The sequence below is a fragment of the Lonchura striata genome, chromosome 15 (genome assembly GCF_050655825.1).
Source record: "Lonchura striata isolate lonStrDom1 chromosome 15, ASM5065582v1, whole genome shotgun sequence".
Taxonomy (NCBI): domain Eukaryota; kingdom Metazoa; phylum Chordata; class Aves; order Passeriformes; family Estrildidae; genus Lonchura; species Lonchura striata.
In genome coordinates, this window is record NC_140717.1 from 14,306,876 (window position 1) to 14,323,784 (window position 16,909).

Consider the following 16,909-nt stretch of genomic DNA (forward strand, 5'->3'; position numbering starts at 1 on the left):
GGGAAAGCGGGGTTACACACAGTCAGGGAGCTCGGTAGGACTAGAAAATCTCCACGTGAAGAGGCCAGCTGGAGTCTGTGAGTGGGCACCTGGAAGCCCCTGTGTGGATGCCCCCCGCCCCGGGAGGTGTGTGCAAGGAGGTAACACCTTTGCTGGCCCCGGGAGGGACAGGACTGAGGGGCTTTCTGGCAAGCCCTGGCTCCAGGCACTGTTCTCTGTCCTTGTCTGGGTGTCACCGGGGTGCCAGTCCTCTGCCACGCGCCCGCCCGCTCCAGCAGCGCAAACCCAGTGCCTCAGGCACATCCACTGAGAAACACACCAGAAAAATTAAGATATGGCCTTTTCTTAAGGTTGCCTGACATTGTTGGCACGCTTCCTTACAGTCTCCTTACTGCTGGAAAAACTTCTGCACAGATTGCTTTTTTTTTAATATATACATATATATATGTGTGTGTATGTATATATGTATAGATATCCACACACACCCTGGCTTAGCAATATTTCTTTGTCATGCACTACAAACACTGGTGTAGCTACATGAGATGGTAACAGGTTTCCATTCTAAAAATCATCAGTGCAAAAAACAATGAGGTTTTACAGTTCAGTAACTATAGGTAAAAGAAGCGAGTCTAGTTCCCATGAAAGCTGCTACTGAACTTGGAGAGAACCTGGGAAGAAAAAAGATCTCAGAGGTGGACGTTGAGAGAGTCAGACCCTGCATTTGGATGAGAAGAACTGCAATGTAATCCAGCTGCTGAGTGCCTTCAGCTGCTTCCAAATATATGGTGGTTACTTGTTGGAAATAATACATAGCGAGACTATTTGGAGACTTTAACAGCAATTAAGTGTCTGAGGTTTGTAACAGCTCAAACAAAATAGCTTGTATTCCTCTTTTAATAGGTCAACACATTAAATTCCATCGGCTTCTAAAAGATCTGTGTAAAAAATAACAGTAATAACAATAACGACCCCGCTGTCCTGGGCACGAACCTGCCGACATTCTGCCTCTGCCAACGGCCTCGATGCAGCTTCAGCTTTGCACTGCACCAGCTCCTCCAGAAAGTGGCTGCACGTGGAGCTCTCTGTCCAGGAAAAGCTCTCGGTTGCTCTGCCTGGCACAGCCCACAACAAATCCCTGGCTGGGGCCGGGGGAGCGGCGGATACCCCACCCCAGAGCCCCCATCTGACTCCCGGGACAGCCCAGAACACGCTCCCCCGGCCTCGCGCCCTGTTCCTGCGGCTCTGTGTGGCAGCGGTGGCTAACAAGGCGAGGAGGCACCTATTTACAGTCACTGACCCTGGATGAGAGAGGGAGGCAGGAGAGAGCGCCCTCCTGACCTGGAGACTTCCCCCCGCTTTCCAGCTGTTCCTCGGGCTCGCGCTGCACAAACCTGACGCTTCCGCTGCAAGGCCTGCACGCTCTGCGTGGGAAACATCCCCTCTCTTCCCAGAACGCCGTGTTTATTAGAGTAGCACCATATTTACCCTTCCAGCCCGAAACACTGGCCTCGTCCCTCTTTCCTTTTCTCCTCTGGTGGCTGCAGGTGACAATCCTGGCTCTGGCCTGGCTATTTCTGCCCCAAGAGGCCAGACTCCAGCCGGGACGCGGCGCTGCGGCCCCAGCAGCCCGTGGCGATGCTCATGCTCCTCTGGCTGCGCTCCCTGTCCCTGTCCTTGTCGCTGTCCGACTGGCTCTGGGTGCGCTCGGGCCGGTGGCCGGCGGCCGCGGGCTGGGAGGAGATGGTGCGCAGCAGGTGGTTCCTCTTGCGCAGGAACTCGGCCTGGCTGGGCAGCCCGAAGCTGCCCTTGCGCAGCGCCATGCGCGTGGTGTTCTTGGCGGGGCGCGCGCGGTGGTTGTACTCCAGCTGGGCCAGGTGGGCTGCGTAGCCCTCCGTGATGAACTGTGGGGTGAGGGCAGGCGTTAGAGGGGTGGGACACGTTTCCCTGAGAGCCACTGGCGGCCAGAGATGTTCGCCCTGCCGGGTTCTCTGGGGTGACCGGCCATGGAACCGCTCAGACCCATTACGTGGCCCTGCTGCCTGGACAGTTCCCGCCCTGTTGGCCAACGCTAGCTCAGTCACCAGACTCGTGATGACCAAATTCCCACCTCCCTCCCATGGGAGGCCCTTGGCAGCACCTCCAGGGCTCAGCCAAGTTGGCTCCTACCTGACACTGGCTCTGCAGCTTCTTGGTGGGTCGGCCAACGATGTAGATGTGGGTGGGTGGGAGGCTGATGGAGCTGTACACGGAGATGTCCTTGGTGGATCCATACGCTGCGTGGATCCTCATGTGCAGCTGGGGGACAGAAAGCAGCACGGGGTCAGAACACACTGGCACCCCATGCTGCTCAGCAGGCCGGGCTTTGGGTTTTCCAATAGCATTTGTGGGAATCTCAGGTCACTGGAAGTAATGCAAGTCCCCAGCTGGGTAATGAACCACCCAGGGAAGAGCTAATTAACAGAGCTGGGGATGTTTACAGGCCGTGACAAGAGGAGTGACAGTGATACAAGAGCAGATCTCCACTTGCTGATCCATGGCCTTCTCTTGAGGTCTGCAGGGGGCAAGGATGCTGCACACTTCCCCGCTGTCACTGGGGGAGAGGAGCTGCAAGCCTGTGCAGGAATCGTTAGCCAGGAATGCTCCCCTCCACAGCCAAGCTGCTGTTACCTGCTGGGCAGGGGAAGAAGGGAGAGACAGCAAAACCTGCTGCTTTTCAGGGATACCTCTTTGCCTCTACTCCAAGCAGAGAGCAGCTCCTGGACAACCCCTCCTGTAGTGGGCTGGAGCAGGGACTGGCAGGGGAGGTGTGGACATTGGTGCCACCACACACTGGCCACCTTTGAGCCCAGGACCAGAGATCAAGGAGATGGAAAAATGATTTTTGACCCTGGTCCCAAACTTGCAGAGGACCAGAGAGCAACTGAAGGCCAGCTGTTCCCTTCACTGACACTCGGACCAAAAAGGGAGTCTAAGGAAGTTAAGGACAGGCTTTTCCTGCTAATCAAGGCAGGGCAAGTGCTTGGGATACTGGCAGCTCCTTTACCTGCCAGACACAAAAAACTTTGATCTATCTGGAGCTTCCCTGAGGCTCTGGGCTGAGCAGTATCAGGACCTCCCAAGGGTCAAAGGCCTGGAAGATCTCTGTGGAGTCTACCAGCAAAGCCATTTCTGCAGCAGCTCCATCCCCTCTTAGTCCCACTGTCTCTACCACAGGAAGCCAAAAGCCACCAAGCAGGTGAAAAAAGTGCAAGTGGAGGGGGAAGGGAAGCTCTACTGCCTCTGTTCCATTAGGGGTTAGAGGAACAGTGATGAAATGGAGCAGTGCAGAGCAGAGGCAACACAATTTAACAGCACAGACACTTTTGTAGAGCAATAAAGGAATGAAAATAAAATGAACAGATTAATCTTCCACTGCAGGTCACATTGCTGCCAAGAGACTGGTGCTGACAGCGGCGGTTGGACGAGGAGCAATCTAAACCCGTGCCACGACCGTGCCTCAGCAGGGGCAGGCTTACGTCGGTGATGAGGGACTTCAGGAAGTTGGCCTTGTGCCGCAGCGGGTCGTGCACCAGCCCGTCGCAGAAGGACACGATCCCATGGGGGAAGTTGTGCTGTGCTAACCACGCCACCACCCTCTGCTTCTGCATGTCAGGGCGGCCCGTGACATAGATAATGAGGTAGCCGAGGTCTTGCCAGTGCCTGGAAAGAAAGCCACGAGTCAATGGGCTGCAGAGCAAGGCCGGTGTCAGATCAAGCGCCCCAGGCCCTGCCCTGACCTTACAACGTCCACGGCCCCGGCGCGGACTTTGGGGTCGCTGCCCATGATGGACACGCTGGCTGCGAAGGAGCCGTCGATGCTGAACACCACAAACTCCGTCCCCTTGGGCAGCACCGTGATGTAGCTGTCAGCAAACGTGTGGTCACCCCTGAGGGAAGGGATGCAGGTGTTTAGAGGCATCAAAATATCCAGAAGGCGTCACCAGGACCTGCGGAGCACCACGTGCCCAAAGCAGCTCCCACATCTGACCCAAAGGCTCCATCAGTGATGCCACCCTTGGTTAGAGCAGGAAGAGGCACTGTGTGAGGGTCTCTGTGTTCAAGTGAGGATGGATTAGCACTCCTTGGCAGCAGAGACTCAGAAATTACCCCCAGAAAAACATTGCTGGGTTCACCACCAAGAAAATGCTCCCCTCCTCCTCCTCCCAGAGCCCAACACCACCAGTGGAGCTGAGCTGGAGCCCCTGGGCTGTGAATCATCATGAGTACAAAGTCCTGTCCCTCAAGGACAAGTTTATGATCTTTAAAATATGCTCAGTCGTGCAGTTTTGCAGATGGCCACGAGGCCCTGTGGTGCAGAAGACCTGCTCCTGCAGCGGGAGCTCAATTCCCGTGCTGGTGCTGATGCAGGAGCCAGAATAAAATGTGCATTTTCCCCTTACAGCTGCAGAGTACAAATGGCTTTGCCTCTGTTGCTGGCAAACCAGGCTCTGAACCCACCCAGCAACAGGAGGGACCCATGTTCTACAGCCATCCAATTCCTCCCCGCTCCTCCTGCAAGCCCCAGGCCCCTCACCTGACCACCATCTTGACGGGGTAGACGCCGATGCCCAGGCGCCGCTCCTCGGGGATCACGTAGGAAATCCTGCCACTGCTGTTGCTGATCTCCGTGTCAAAGTACACCCACTCCCCCGATGGCGGCTGGGTCATGATGTGGATGTCCACCTGGGGACAGCGAGGCTGTGTCACCCCCAGTGGGACAGGCCGGGCACAGGGACACCCCACCCGAGCCCCTTTGGGTGGCAGCAGGGTTGGTCCTGCTCCCACCCTCTGCACTGCACGGATCTGAGCTGGGCAGCACCCAAACATCAGGGGCTGGAATGAAACCTGCCCTCGGTGGTGACACCTCCATGAAAAATGCTGTTTCCAGTGGGAGGCACCCACAAGGCTGAGCAGGAGAACCAGGCCAGGACGCAAGTGCAGCAAACCCCAGCAGGGACCACGGGAGCACTGACCAGCACCACCTCTGTCCCACAGTTGTCACCACATGGTGACAACCCCCCAACACACAGGGTACCTTCTCTCCTGTGAGTGTGACCATGTCCAGTGGACCATACATGAACCTCCCAGTTAAGGTCTGGGGCCCATCCTCATTAGCAATGGTGTCGTTGATCCTGTGGTTGGCTGTGACGTTCTGCACGAGGCAAGGAGGGAGGAGGAAAAAGAAGAAATAAACAGTTCGCAGCAAAGGATAACCTCACAGGGAAATGCCAAACATAACTGGACAAATTGGAGCATGGGTTTCTCTGTGCCATTCCCCTCCCTCCACTCTACACTCAGCTCTGGGAAAGCATTTGACCTGTGGCAGAGGTGAGGCCCTGTGCCCTGAACTGATGGGTGGATTGGAGTGCTGGAGAGCCAATTTCCATGGCAGGTTGTACGTGCAATCCTGATACTCTCTATTAACTCTCACACTATGGAATTAAGAGGAAATACACACAGCTGCCAGAGAAATCTGCTGATGTTGTTGGAGTTCTAGCACAGAATTGCCCTCTCAGAAACTGGAGACTTTACTGGGAGCAAAGGGCATTTACTGAGCTGAGAACTGGTATTATTGGACTTTGAAAGATGTTCCGTTCTGACTCGTTCCCTGACCCACAGCCAACGTTTCCTGTAAGAGACTCAAGGCTAAGAGACCTTGCTGACACACATCTTCAACATTGCTCTTTTACAGGCACCCAGGTAGGATATAACCACTAGAACAGCCCAGCAATGCAACAACACAAGCCTCTGTCTGTGCCACGCCCTCAGAACAGTCTGTGCAGCCCAGATCAGGGCAGCTTGTGCAGCCCCACGACCCTCCTTACCCGGAGCTTCACGTTCGTCCTCTTGCGGAGCCACTTCTCACGGGGCTTGGAGGGGGTGAAGACAGACACCTCCTTCCCATCCAGCTCCAAAACACTCGAGTTCTCGTGTCTCATCACCTGCAGGAGGACAGATCCCACCAAGGCGTCAGCCCTCTCCTGTTCTGCATCTCCTGAGCCTGCAGGGAGGAAGGGCAGTGCCTGCAGAGAGGCCCCTGAGTTTGCTGCTGGGCGTTTGCCTTGTCAGCTTGCAGGCTGGACAGGACAAGTGGCCTTTTCTGCACGGGCAAAGCCTGTGGCCAGCGCTGACTTCATCCTGGCTGGGATGCAGGCTTTGGGGACTGTCAGGAGGTACAAAACTGACTCAAAGAGAGCAGGATGAGCTCTGCACTAAGATACCTGCCCTTCCTCCAGGGATTCATTAGTCCCTTCCCACGGTCTGCAAGGGAACACGAGCCTCCCCCATCCCGTAACAGATCCAGCACCAGCTGCTCTGACTGGCTGCATGCCGACAGATGCTGTTCCTTCAGCTCTTTTCTAATTCCTCCTGAAATTCCCAACTCTTGTCCCATGGCTTTTGCTCCTCTCACTGATCTGACCCCTGTGGAGGCACACAGGGAGCTGGCTTGGCTGCATGTGAGGCAGAGCCCAGGCTGTCTGTCCATCCTGGCTGACAGAACCCCAGGATTTCGTGCTGGTGGGACATGACTGCCAACCAGCCAGTTCTGTGGGGCAATTCCTGCCTGTCACCAGGGCATGGACAGGGATGGGAGGCAGGGACATGGAGAGAGGAGGGTTAACTCCTACCTAGGTTGCTCTTAACCTCTAGAGCTGAAAAGGAAGAATAACACCCAAAGGCTGGGAGACGCCACAAAGACTCACAGCACTGCAGGACTGGGAGGTGACCCTGCACACAGAACTCCAAAATTGCCAGTAGACCTTAGTGACCAAAAAATTAAGAAGCCTCCTAAATGTGGGCTCTTTTACAAGGTCCTGAACATGTTCTCTGAGGTCAGCAGCTCTCCAGCTGAGCTTGGCTGACACGGGCCAGCTCCTTTGCAGAGCTGAAGCTGGTTTTCATCCAGGGAAATGGAAAAAGGACCCCAGGGAGGATGAGCCTGCTGGGGTGGAAGCGCATGGAAATCCAATGTAAACAAAAGAACAAATTTTACTGAAAATTATTCAAATCAGGAATGTATTTTGGATCCTATCTGGGCTTGTTTTAACAAGATTTAATCTTTGGAGACTAAAACTATTCAACAGCTTCTTTTTACATTTCGTCCAGAGATGACTTTCAAAGGCCATTAGAAACAAGTCCTTATTAGGGGAATCAGTTGTGTGGTGCTGGTGAAGGACAGTGAGAATACAAAAGATGAGAAAAAACCCAGGTCTCAAGGCAAAGAGGCAGGACAGAGACAAGGGGGTGCCAGACTACCCAGGCAGCCACCAGCAGGCTTAGAATGGATGGAGAGGTACCTCCAGCTACCCAAGCCACAAGGCTTGAAACACCACACAGTGCTACAGACCCAGGTTTGGGCTGAAACCTGAATAATTGACTGTTTCCCAAGTGGAACATTTTGTGTATGAGACTGTCATGACTGTTCCCCCTTGTGCACAATGAGAGTTCTCTCTTCTTTCCTGCCCTGTTAGGCTGGGCTGGATGTGGGACCATCCAGGCAGGAGTGTGCAGGCACAGCCTGGGGACAGAAGGGTCTCACTGGATTATCAGCACTGCTCAGCTGCCACCGCTGCTGTTTATGGTTCTCACACTATTTGGAAGATAATACTGAAAGGAAGGTTGCCAACAGAATCATAAATAACTGAGAGCTGCAGCAGAGGAGGCTGGAGGAGAACAGGGAGGATTTAAAAGCTGAGGTAACACAAAGCAAACCCGGCACCAAAGTGGGCAACACAAACCACAGAGTTGCTCTGAGTTTTGTTTTTTCCGGCTCCATGGTCTAAGTGGCATGCTCTAGGGAGTTTATATTTTTTAAGGCTAATAACTACTCCTCATCCCCAAGGAACTGAAGGGAAAGTATTTCTTTTAGGGGAAAACACATTTTAGACAGTAAATTTGAATTTTAGGCCAAATATAGGTTGATAAAATCGAAGATGTCAGACTCCAGACACCAGCAATCCCCATTCTCCTGGCCCTAGAACTGCTTTGTGCTGCAGGAATGAAGACTAAATCCCAGTGAGCTCCTAGAGGAGACAACAATAACTTAGGCAAAATGGAGAACTGCATTCTGCCTATCAATTCATGTTGAATTCATATAAAACTTCCCCTTTGGTTTTATTGTATCTGGTGCTGGTTTTATTTGTCCTTTGAGAAGTTTCAGTTTCAGACTTGAGATCTGACCTGGCACACAGATCAGTTCAAGAAACAAGTGCCACTGACCTTTGCCACTATGGATGTGATAGGAAACTGCTCTGTCCATGGATCCCCAGTGAGCCCACCTGAAACCTGCTCTGATGATAAACCCAGCCCCAAACCAAACAGATGTGACAGCACGTCCATGAAATCTGTATGTGTGCAGCTCCAACACCACAGGTGAGGGAAAAAAAGATGGGAAGAAAACAGATCTGCAGAGGCAAAGTGTTATTTTTTCACCTCTGTACATCAACAAGTCTCATGGAAGGTGCACTGGAAAAAACAAAGAGCCTTAAGCATTTTTCAGCCCAAGGGAGATGAGGGACAGGGGATGACTGTACCTGTCTGAGCAGGAAGGAGACAACGTCCGTGGACTCCCAGTAGCTGGCGTGGAAGAGGTGAGGCAGAGCCACGGTCGGGAAAGCCGTGAGGGCGTCGGGGCAGTACAGGGCGTAGTCGATCCGTTTGGTTCCCCACCACTTGGCAGCAACTACAGGAGCAAAACACTCTTTCAGACAAAGGGGGTTCACAGAAGGGATTTCAGGGCTCTGGCTCCTTGCTCCAGGTATGCCAGGAGGCTGCTCCTACTGCTCTGGGGGACAAGCGACCCAGGGCTTGGTGTTTGCTCGCACCAAGGGAGGAGCACACGGCCACCAGCAGTGAGCTCTCCCCTCTTTAAGCAAAGAGGAAGGCACTGCAGGTCAATTGGCTGTTAGTCCAGACCCCAGGGAAGGGGCTCAAGGCTCCTGTGCAACGAGCCAAAACATAAAGACAGCGACACATCTCCCTGGAGCTGTGGGAGGAAGGATGGGCGGGTGTGCTCTGCCCGTCTCCAGCCCTGCTTCCAACTCCTTTAGCTTTACCAGGGAATTGCATCCAGGTATTGGCCACGCTAAAGAGGACTGAATACTGGGAATCCACAGGATGCTACAAGGCACCACAAGGCAGGGAATATGGCACGTGCTGACGGGACTGGTAGTCCCCAACAAATTCTTATTGCCCTCCTGGGTGACCGGGATGTGCAGCCCGGCCTTCCCAGGGGCACGGCCTCTGGTGGACAACAAGAAAGTACCTGGGAATATTGGGACTTCATTGCATGGGAGATTGAAAAATACACTGGGATTTAGTGGGGGACAGGGATATAAACAAAACAGACAAGTTTCTCCCCTGGGGAGCCAACAGCTCGCAGGCAGGAGTCTGACAGCCACCCTTCACCCTGGACACCCCACACACATCCTGCCCCAATCCCTGGAAATTAGCATTCTCAGTCCAAAACCTCAGAACCCAAAGCCATGGGCTGCTTTCCAGCAGCAAGGAGTCCTCAATGCCTGTGCACTCCAGCCCAGAAAAGCAGCCAAGGAAAGAAAAGATGGAGATCAAGAGAGCAGCAGAAGAATTTTGTTTGTGTTTGCATGCAGGATGCAAGCTGGGGCTTTGACAAGGGCTTCCTCAAGCTTGGTTTGTCTCTGTGACAATGTTCCCTTTTTAAGGACTTCCAGGAAAGCTGCCAGGTTTAAGGTACGATCCAACACACCCCTCTGCAAAGGGAAATCTGGCTGATGATGAGCAGTGATGCTGAACTGAAAAGATGGATCTACCAGCTCCTTCCAGAGACCTGCACAGAGCTCCCAGCACAGCAAATGCAGAGGGATGTGGATTCAGCACATCCCCACAGCCCAGCCCTGGCTGTGCCAGGTGCCAGGCCACCCTCACCCTGACAGTCCCCACTTTTCTGAAGAGCTGTGGGAGGGAGGAGCAAGGTTTGACAGAGCAGTGTGGCTTTTCCAGAGCTCACAGGCACCTCCTCGCAGCCACTTCTGATTCCCTGCCTTCCAAACTGACAGCTCCTGGTCATGTCCCAACTTTCATTTCTCATGCAAGTCCCCAGCCTGGGTAATTTCAGATTCTTTACAGGAAGCAGACAGGACTGACTCTTCCATGCTCAAAAGACAGCGATGGAGGCAGAAGCGTTGTCCCCTCAGCTGTGCCCAGAAGAATTCCTGCTCCTGCCAAGTTGTTAGCAGTGTTATGATGGATCTTCAGGGCCAAGTGACAGAAATGCTTGTTAAGATGTAATCAGAAACCGCAAGTGCCTCAGTGAAGCGCAGAGATTTGTTGTGAATTCTGTGAGTACCAAATGAGAGAGGAGGCACCCAGGAGTGGATCTCTCCAGAATACCTGTCTCGATGTCCAGGTCTGGAATCCGAAGAGCACAGCCTGCAGCCCGGCTCCGTGGCCCTTTGAGCTTCCTTCCCTTGGCAGGGATTTTGTGTTTATGCTGCCTACGCCTCCTGAACGAGGTTTGGGTAGGGGATTTGTGAGGGAGGGCAAGTTGGGACAGAAGGCTAAACCCCCTACAATGATTAAGGTGTTGTTTGGTTTCTAAAAGGGAAAAATAAAATAGAAAAAAAAAAAAAAAAAGTAAAAGCAGAAATCACTTATTATTATGGCACACACCGATGTCATCCTCCACAAACTCACAGTACCAGGGGAGCTGCACCCCTAGGGAGGCTCCTGGGAGGGAGCTGTGGTTTTTCAGTGCCCCTCCGACCTTCCTCCAGCCCTCCCTGGGATAAGCAGGGATCACATCCAGCCCTCAGTGCCACGGCTCCATGGTACCACCACACCAACGAGGCTGAGAGCAAGAGCAGCCAAGGCAGAGCCAGAGCTCGGGGGACACTCGGAGTCGAGGGAAGACTCTTCCTCCCTGATGTCAGGAACGGGCTTTGATGGCTGTGTGGAGGAATAAATTACACAAAACAGATGCTGCACAAGGAGGGAGAGCATGGGGAAAGCAGAGGTGAGTGTTGTGTGAGCCCTGCTGCAGCTCAGGACAACATCTCTCTGGGACACGCCGGCCTCGGGGCATCACCCCAACAAAAAACACCTCCCCATGAACCACCACTGTGTGCCAGCCCAGCCCAGCAGCTCCCCGTGGCTGGGAAAGCAGCACAAAACAAACACCTTCTCCCCCAGGAGCTGCTTCCCAAGCAGATTCCTACTTAGCAGTGCTTGGCAGGATGTCAGGACAAGTAAAAGGAGGCACACGGGGAGCACGGTGTCGGCTCTTGGACACGCTTTGAGCAGGAAAACCTCGTTTGTCAGAGAAGGACTTTTAGTTCTGAGTTTTGCCTCAAACAGGGCAGGAGGTTCCAGCAGCCCCTGAGCAGCGCCCACAGACCTTCAACAACTCCTACCTGCCTCCGGGAGCATTATTAACCTTAGCAATTAATGATGGAGTGAGTAATTCACAGTCCGTGCCAGGAATGCATCTCTACATTTTTGATACCTTCTGGGAATAGAGTTTGGGCTGAAAATTTCCTCATATGTTTTTTTTTTTAGGTTTTGTTTTGCTTTTTTTTGTGGTTTTTGGGGGTTTTTTTGAGTATTCAGCCCTTTTTTGGTCTGAGTTGCCAGAGGTCCATGAGGACACAATGTTCATTTCATACCTGAGCTGAAACAAAGAAAGAGCTGAGCCATTGATAAAGTCTGTTCTTCTCCACTTAACAAAGTCTGTTCTTCACTGTATTAGTTAGGAAGTTACACAGGTCTTGGGAAAAATAATAAATAAAAAATGCCTTTTACTCCTCATTCAGCTCTGGGAAATGGGTCATAACTGACTGGGAGCTGCCCTGCGGGCTGCAGAAGAGCTGAATTTCTAATGCAAAGTAATAAATGTTCTGTTCTGAACCAACCTGTCCTTGCCTTTCAGCGTTACAGAGGGGCTTACTCATCCCTGTTTTTGTGGGCCACATTTGAGGGATCTGCATCAAGCCACATCCTGCATCACCCATCTGGTCTCAAGTGCTGATCCCGACCAGTTCTGCACGACTTACCAACTTACCGTGGCAACACAGAAACATCCCTGTGGATTAACCCTCGCCACACACAGCAGCCAAAAGGTGCTCAGAGTCACAACCATCACCTTCTCTTTAACAATTCATCACCAGCAAGGTCCAACACGCATAAAAACACAGCCGTGGTCCCTGCGTGGCCACCAAGCACATCACCTGTTCTTGCAGGGGACGTGGTACCACAGGCACTGACTGGGGCAGAACCAGAATAATTCCAAGCTTTTGGTAATGGGTGGGAGGCACCCCCCGGACAGACGGACGGACAGAAGCTGCTCGGCCCGGAGCGTGCTCTGAGAGCAGAGCCTCGGAGGGGTGCAACACTTACTGTTGGCTATGTTGGAAGCAGTGTAACTGTCTGCCATTCCTGAGACCTGGCTGGCAATGCTGATCTCACTGGCTCTCCGGAAGCCCCTGAACTGAGGGGCTGAAATGGGGGTGGACAGGGACGCGTTTTCCATGAAGACGGCACCATGAGACTGAACAACATCTGCTACAAAGTTGAAACAGGGAAATCAAAATATTAGACCAACAGACAGAGGCTGGGCAAGATGAACTTGGGGGGGGGAGGAAGAAGGCAAACAAAGCTGGTGGGTGCAAAAACCTTTCAGAGCTGATTGGAATGGAACAGAAACACCTCACATTTCATTGGAGCTCTGGTTAGAAAAGAAAGCAAATAGCACAGCACGCAGAGACATGTGGCTGGAGGAGCAGTCTTTGATTGGGAGAAGCAAAGTAAGTAGCTCAAAAATCAGATCCAAAGAAAAACCCAGGCAGACTTGTTCAAGCAGCAATAACAAGCATGTGTCATACATACAGATGTGAATATACACAATTTTATACATTCACATCGAGACAAGATAACCAAGGTAAGGAAAACAAAAAAAAAAAAACAACCTTAGAAAGAAGTATTTGTTTTCTTGAGATATTTAAATTTAAATGAATGTCTCCAAGATGGAAGCGTTATTAAAAAGCAAAAATCAAGAAAACATCTTCATGCCTGGCAGAGACTAAATTTGGACTTGTATTTTACTGCTGAAGGACACAGCCAACACTCATTAATCTGGAGAAAGGGCTGCTGAAGGGAGTTTGGTGCTGGGCACTTGCATCTCCCATCAGAGTCAGCAGATCAGGGAGTACTCAGGCTCTAGGAAAACAGAGCTTTTTTGGTACAACACGCAGGTCTGGATTCTTAAAACCCAACCTGAGGTTTACCAAGTTAGGCCGAACCCCTCAGTACATAAATACAGAAAAGAGGGTTTAAAATCATGCTTACATGGACCTTACATATGGATGGGAGGGAAAAGGACCTCAGACACTCAGGAGGGGCAAAACGAGAGATGCTGAAAGTCACACTAAGATCTCTGCATTCCAGTTTTGTCTCTGAACAGTGCTAAGAGCACCCACCCTTCAGTGGGTGCTGTGAGGCCGAATTAAGTGGGATATCCCAAGCTCCTGCAGGGCAGAGGTTTGTAATGCCAGCACCAGGTGCCCACAGCAGGCAGCACCAGCGTGGCAGTAACATGCAAAAGCAAAGCAATTCATTGTGGTTTTATGGTTGCCCATCTCTGCTGCACTTGAGGAGCAGCACCTGAATTTATTCCCAGGTATCAGGCAGGAGATATCACAAGGAATGTGAGCACATTTCTGCCATACATCAACACTCTCCACCTATTCCAGCCTTTTTAATTATCCCTGGATTTAACCCCGGCACATGGCTGACACAGGGCGTTGTTTTAGCAACTGGATTATTTTAATATCAGTCTTTTTTTTTTGCTTGGGGCTACTGATTTTCTCCCTCCAATCCCTCAGTTCGCAGCAGCAGCATCTGTGCCCACACAAATCCTGCTGCAGCCGAGGGAGAGGGAACGTATGAAGCAGAAAATGTGTGGCTAAGTGTCAGTAAAAGAGTTCTGTTCTCTGCAGGGAAAATCAGGCCACAAGCTGCTCTGTGTAAAAGCCTTGTGGACTGTGAGAGCTGAGCCTTAGCGGGAGCCTGACCTGATGATGAGCTGCACACACAGCCCACGGCGTGCCTGAAAGGCCCTTAGCAGCATCACTTTCTCAGCACTCTCCCCCTCGAATTTCCACCTTGCCTCGAGCTGCTGTGACCAGGATCCACAACCCAGCCAGTCCCACCAGGCCAGTGCTGTTTTCTGACTGTACAAAACACCAGCATGAGCAAGAGGAGGCAATCCAAGTGGAAAACAGGAACCCCACAAAGGTCTCAAGGGTAAAGGGTCTCATTCCCCTTGCTGGGGCACCTGGAAGAACCCTCTCTTCTCTGATCACCCCTCCCTCTCCACTCTCTTGCCTATGTCCTGCTCTCGTGTCACCAAATGGGAGCCCCAACACAGGTGATGATCATCACCTTCCCTGGATCTCCTCAGATGTGAGGAGAGGTTTGGCTTTGTCTGTGTCAGGAAAAATGCCAGATTCAGGTTTGACCAGCAAAGAAACCTGAACTTCTTCCTTTGCTTTAACCTAAAGCACCTGTGGCTTGAATTAAGAAGACAGTTCAGGAGTGCTACAGAGAAAAGGCTGGGCCCAAAGTGACCTGCCTGGGGTGGTCACAGCTTTGACTCCATTAATTTTTTGCACTTAGCTCTGCCTGAACTTCAACTCCTTATTGAGAACCCAGAAAGTGAATAAAGGAAGAAACAGTGAGATTTTGGGCCTGTTGGTTTTTTTTTTTTAGCCAATCTCGTTTTCCTGGGCTGACCAGGGATTTTGGAATATAATGAGTTTGCAGCAAAAGCACCCAACCTCAGCAGCCCTTCCAGCCCCATCCTGGTGTCACCAGAGGAACAATTCCCATTCCTGTTAAAGCCTGAGATGTTTCAGCATTGCTGAACCCTTCAGTTCAGGAGGCAGCTCCGAGGGGACAAGGAGTCAGCTCTGAGGGGACAAGGTGCCACCTGACAGTGCTCCCTTGCTCCTGCCCACTCAGGGTGCTTTTGTGCTTCTCCCTTTCCCCAAGCTACACACCCTCTGTCCCTGAGAAAGGACAGTTTCTGAGAAAAACAAAGGCCAGGAAAAGGCAGGGTGGGAAATGTGGAGAAAAACCTGTTTTATGCATTACAACCTACTCAGAAAAGCTTCCTCCACACCAAAGCTGCAGTGACAGCAACTTCCAAAGAAAATCCTGAGACCTGACTCGCAGAAAAAACCCACAAAGCTAACAGCACATTTCCTGAATTTGTGTATTCTCTGCATCATGTCTCTTGTGCAGGAATTTTGAAACCACGGGGGCTTTCTTGGGGAGGGTGGTGAGCAGGGTGGGATGGCACAGATCTGCCATGCTGGCACAGGCAGACCCCAGCACCTGCAGCCAGGTGTTCCCAACAGGAGCCATGGGAAGCCTCCTGCACCCCAGGGTGCATCCCCAGCCACGGCTCAGCCACGGGGAGGCTTTCCAGGCAAGCCCAGAGGGAAGCCAGGAGGTCCAGCAGCAGCAAGACCTTTATCAAGATGAGCTGTTCCTCTGTCCCTTGGTGAGGACAGAGGTGCCCTTGTCTACTGCACTTTGTCCTGTGACTCAGGGCTGCCTCAGGGCCACTGGAGCAGAGCGAGGAAGAGGAGCCTGGCTGGAGCAGTGCCCTGAGCACCCTCCCAGCAGAGCACCTGCTGCTGCTGGAACCACATGGCACAACCATGCCATGGCCCAAGGTTTAATTGCACTTCCAGGGGAGTGGAAATGGGAAGCCAAATCACTTTTTTTGTTTTGGCCTACCTACAAATCTTTAATACTCATTTTGGTGCTGTGCTCTTTCACTTTTGGACTCATTTATCAATGTTCTTATAAAGGAAGAGCCCTGAGCCATCCTCTCAGTAAGTCCTTGGGGTACCTGAAAGACAGAATATGGTATGTGCTATTTGGAGACTGAGCTATTGCACCAAAGCAGGAAATACTGAAAGCCATCCAAAAATATGCACAGGTCAATAAAAAAAAAAAAATTTAAAACCACAGAAAAGCCAGGCAGCTGCTCAGCACAGGCCAGGCCCTGCTCACACTGGAGTCACTGGTCAGTGCTGGGCACTCTACAATCACTACCTTGAGATCAACAGCAACAGATTTCTGCTGTCCACAAGTTTTGGTGATTTTGGAAATCTCCTGCAGTCCAGTGGCTGAACTGGGATTCAGCACTTGCTACACTCGCATCAAGAACTGCTTGGACACATTGTGCTCTTGACTCACAATGTAAAAAGCAGAGAATCACAGAATCCTGCAATGGTTTGGGTTGGAAGGGACCTTAAAGACCATCTAATTCCAATCCCCTGCCACGGGCAAGGGACAAGCTCTGTCGTGACCACAGGCAGTATCAGCTCACAGTGAAATGGCATTTCACCAGGGACCTCCCAGGTGATTAATTAACAGCACCAGATCCTTCCCCTCTGCTTTACCACATACCCTCACAGCACAGGCAACGTGGCAACTGCACACCTGAAAATCCTCTGCACCTCCAGGAGACAGAGGGGAGAGCACAGGAAAACTCGGCGATGTTGCCATCCTGTATGACCACATAAGAGCCCAAACTGCTCAGGGACAGTGAGGGTCAGCTTGTTAAAGGCAAGCAGGGCAGCAGAACCCAGCTCTCAATGCAAAACACCGAGAAAGGAATGAGAACGGGCAAGTGAGACACGCGGGGAAGAAAAAAAAAACAGAACAAAGGCAAATCTCATCAAAATTGCAGATGTAGCACCAGCCACGATCAGAATAAATGAGGCCATGCAGCACTGATGATGGAAAATAAGGCAAAACAAATGCATCAAACTTTGCTTTTAAGGCGGGAGACAAGAAATTAATTTAAATAACCAACACGCAG

General features: G+C 51.8%; 1 protein-coding gene across 16 annotated transcripts in view; it reads right to left on the reverse strand.

Annotated features, from left to right (window-relative positions):
• Window positions 1-876: 876 nt before the first annotated feature.
• PITPNM2 (phosphatidylinositol transfer protein membrane associated 2) overlaps window positions 877-16,909 on the reverse strand; it is a 122,223-nt gene continuing 106,190 nt past the window's right edge. For 10 of the 16 annotated variants that reach the window (XM_085593325.1, XM_077787259.2, XM_085593320.1 and 7 more), the window contains 10 exons: window positions 12,412-12,576; window positions 10,411-10,614; window positions 8,574-8,722; window positions 5,865-5,981; window positions 5,075-5,191; window positions 4,574-4,722; window positions 3,777-3,926; window positions 3,516-3,699; window positions 2,167-2,295; window positions 877-1,901 (listed from right to left, as the gene is read on the reverse strand). In XM_085593325.1, the coding sequence (XP_085449451.1) occupies window positions 1,569-1,901; window positions 2,167-2,295; window positions 3,516-3,699; window positions 3,777-3,926; window positions 4,574-4,722; window positions 5,075-5,191; window positions 5,865-5,981; window positions 8,574-8,722; window positions 10,411-10,614; window positions 12,412-12,576 (1,697 nt within the window). In that variant the 3' untranslated portion in view covers window positions 877-1,568. The remainder of the gene's footprint in view (window positions 1,902-2,166; window positions 2,296-3,515; window positions 3,700-3,776; window positions 3,927-4,573; window positions 4,723-5,074; window positions 5,192-5,864; window positions 5,982-8,573; window positions 8,723-10,410; window positions 10,615-12,411; window positions 12,577-16,909) is intronic. The other 6 variants (XM_085593326.1, XM_085593324.1, XM_021532743.4 and 3 more) reach the window with 4 other exon arrangements.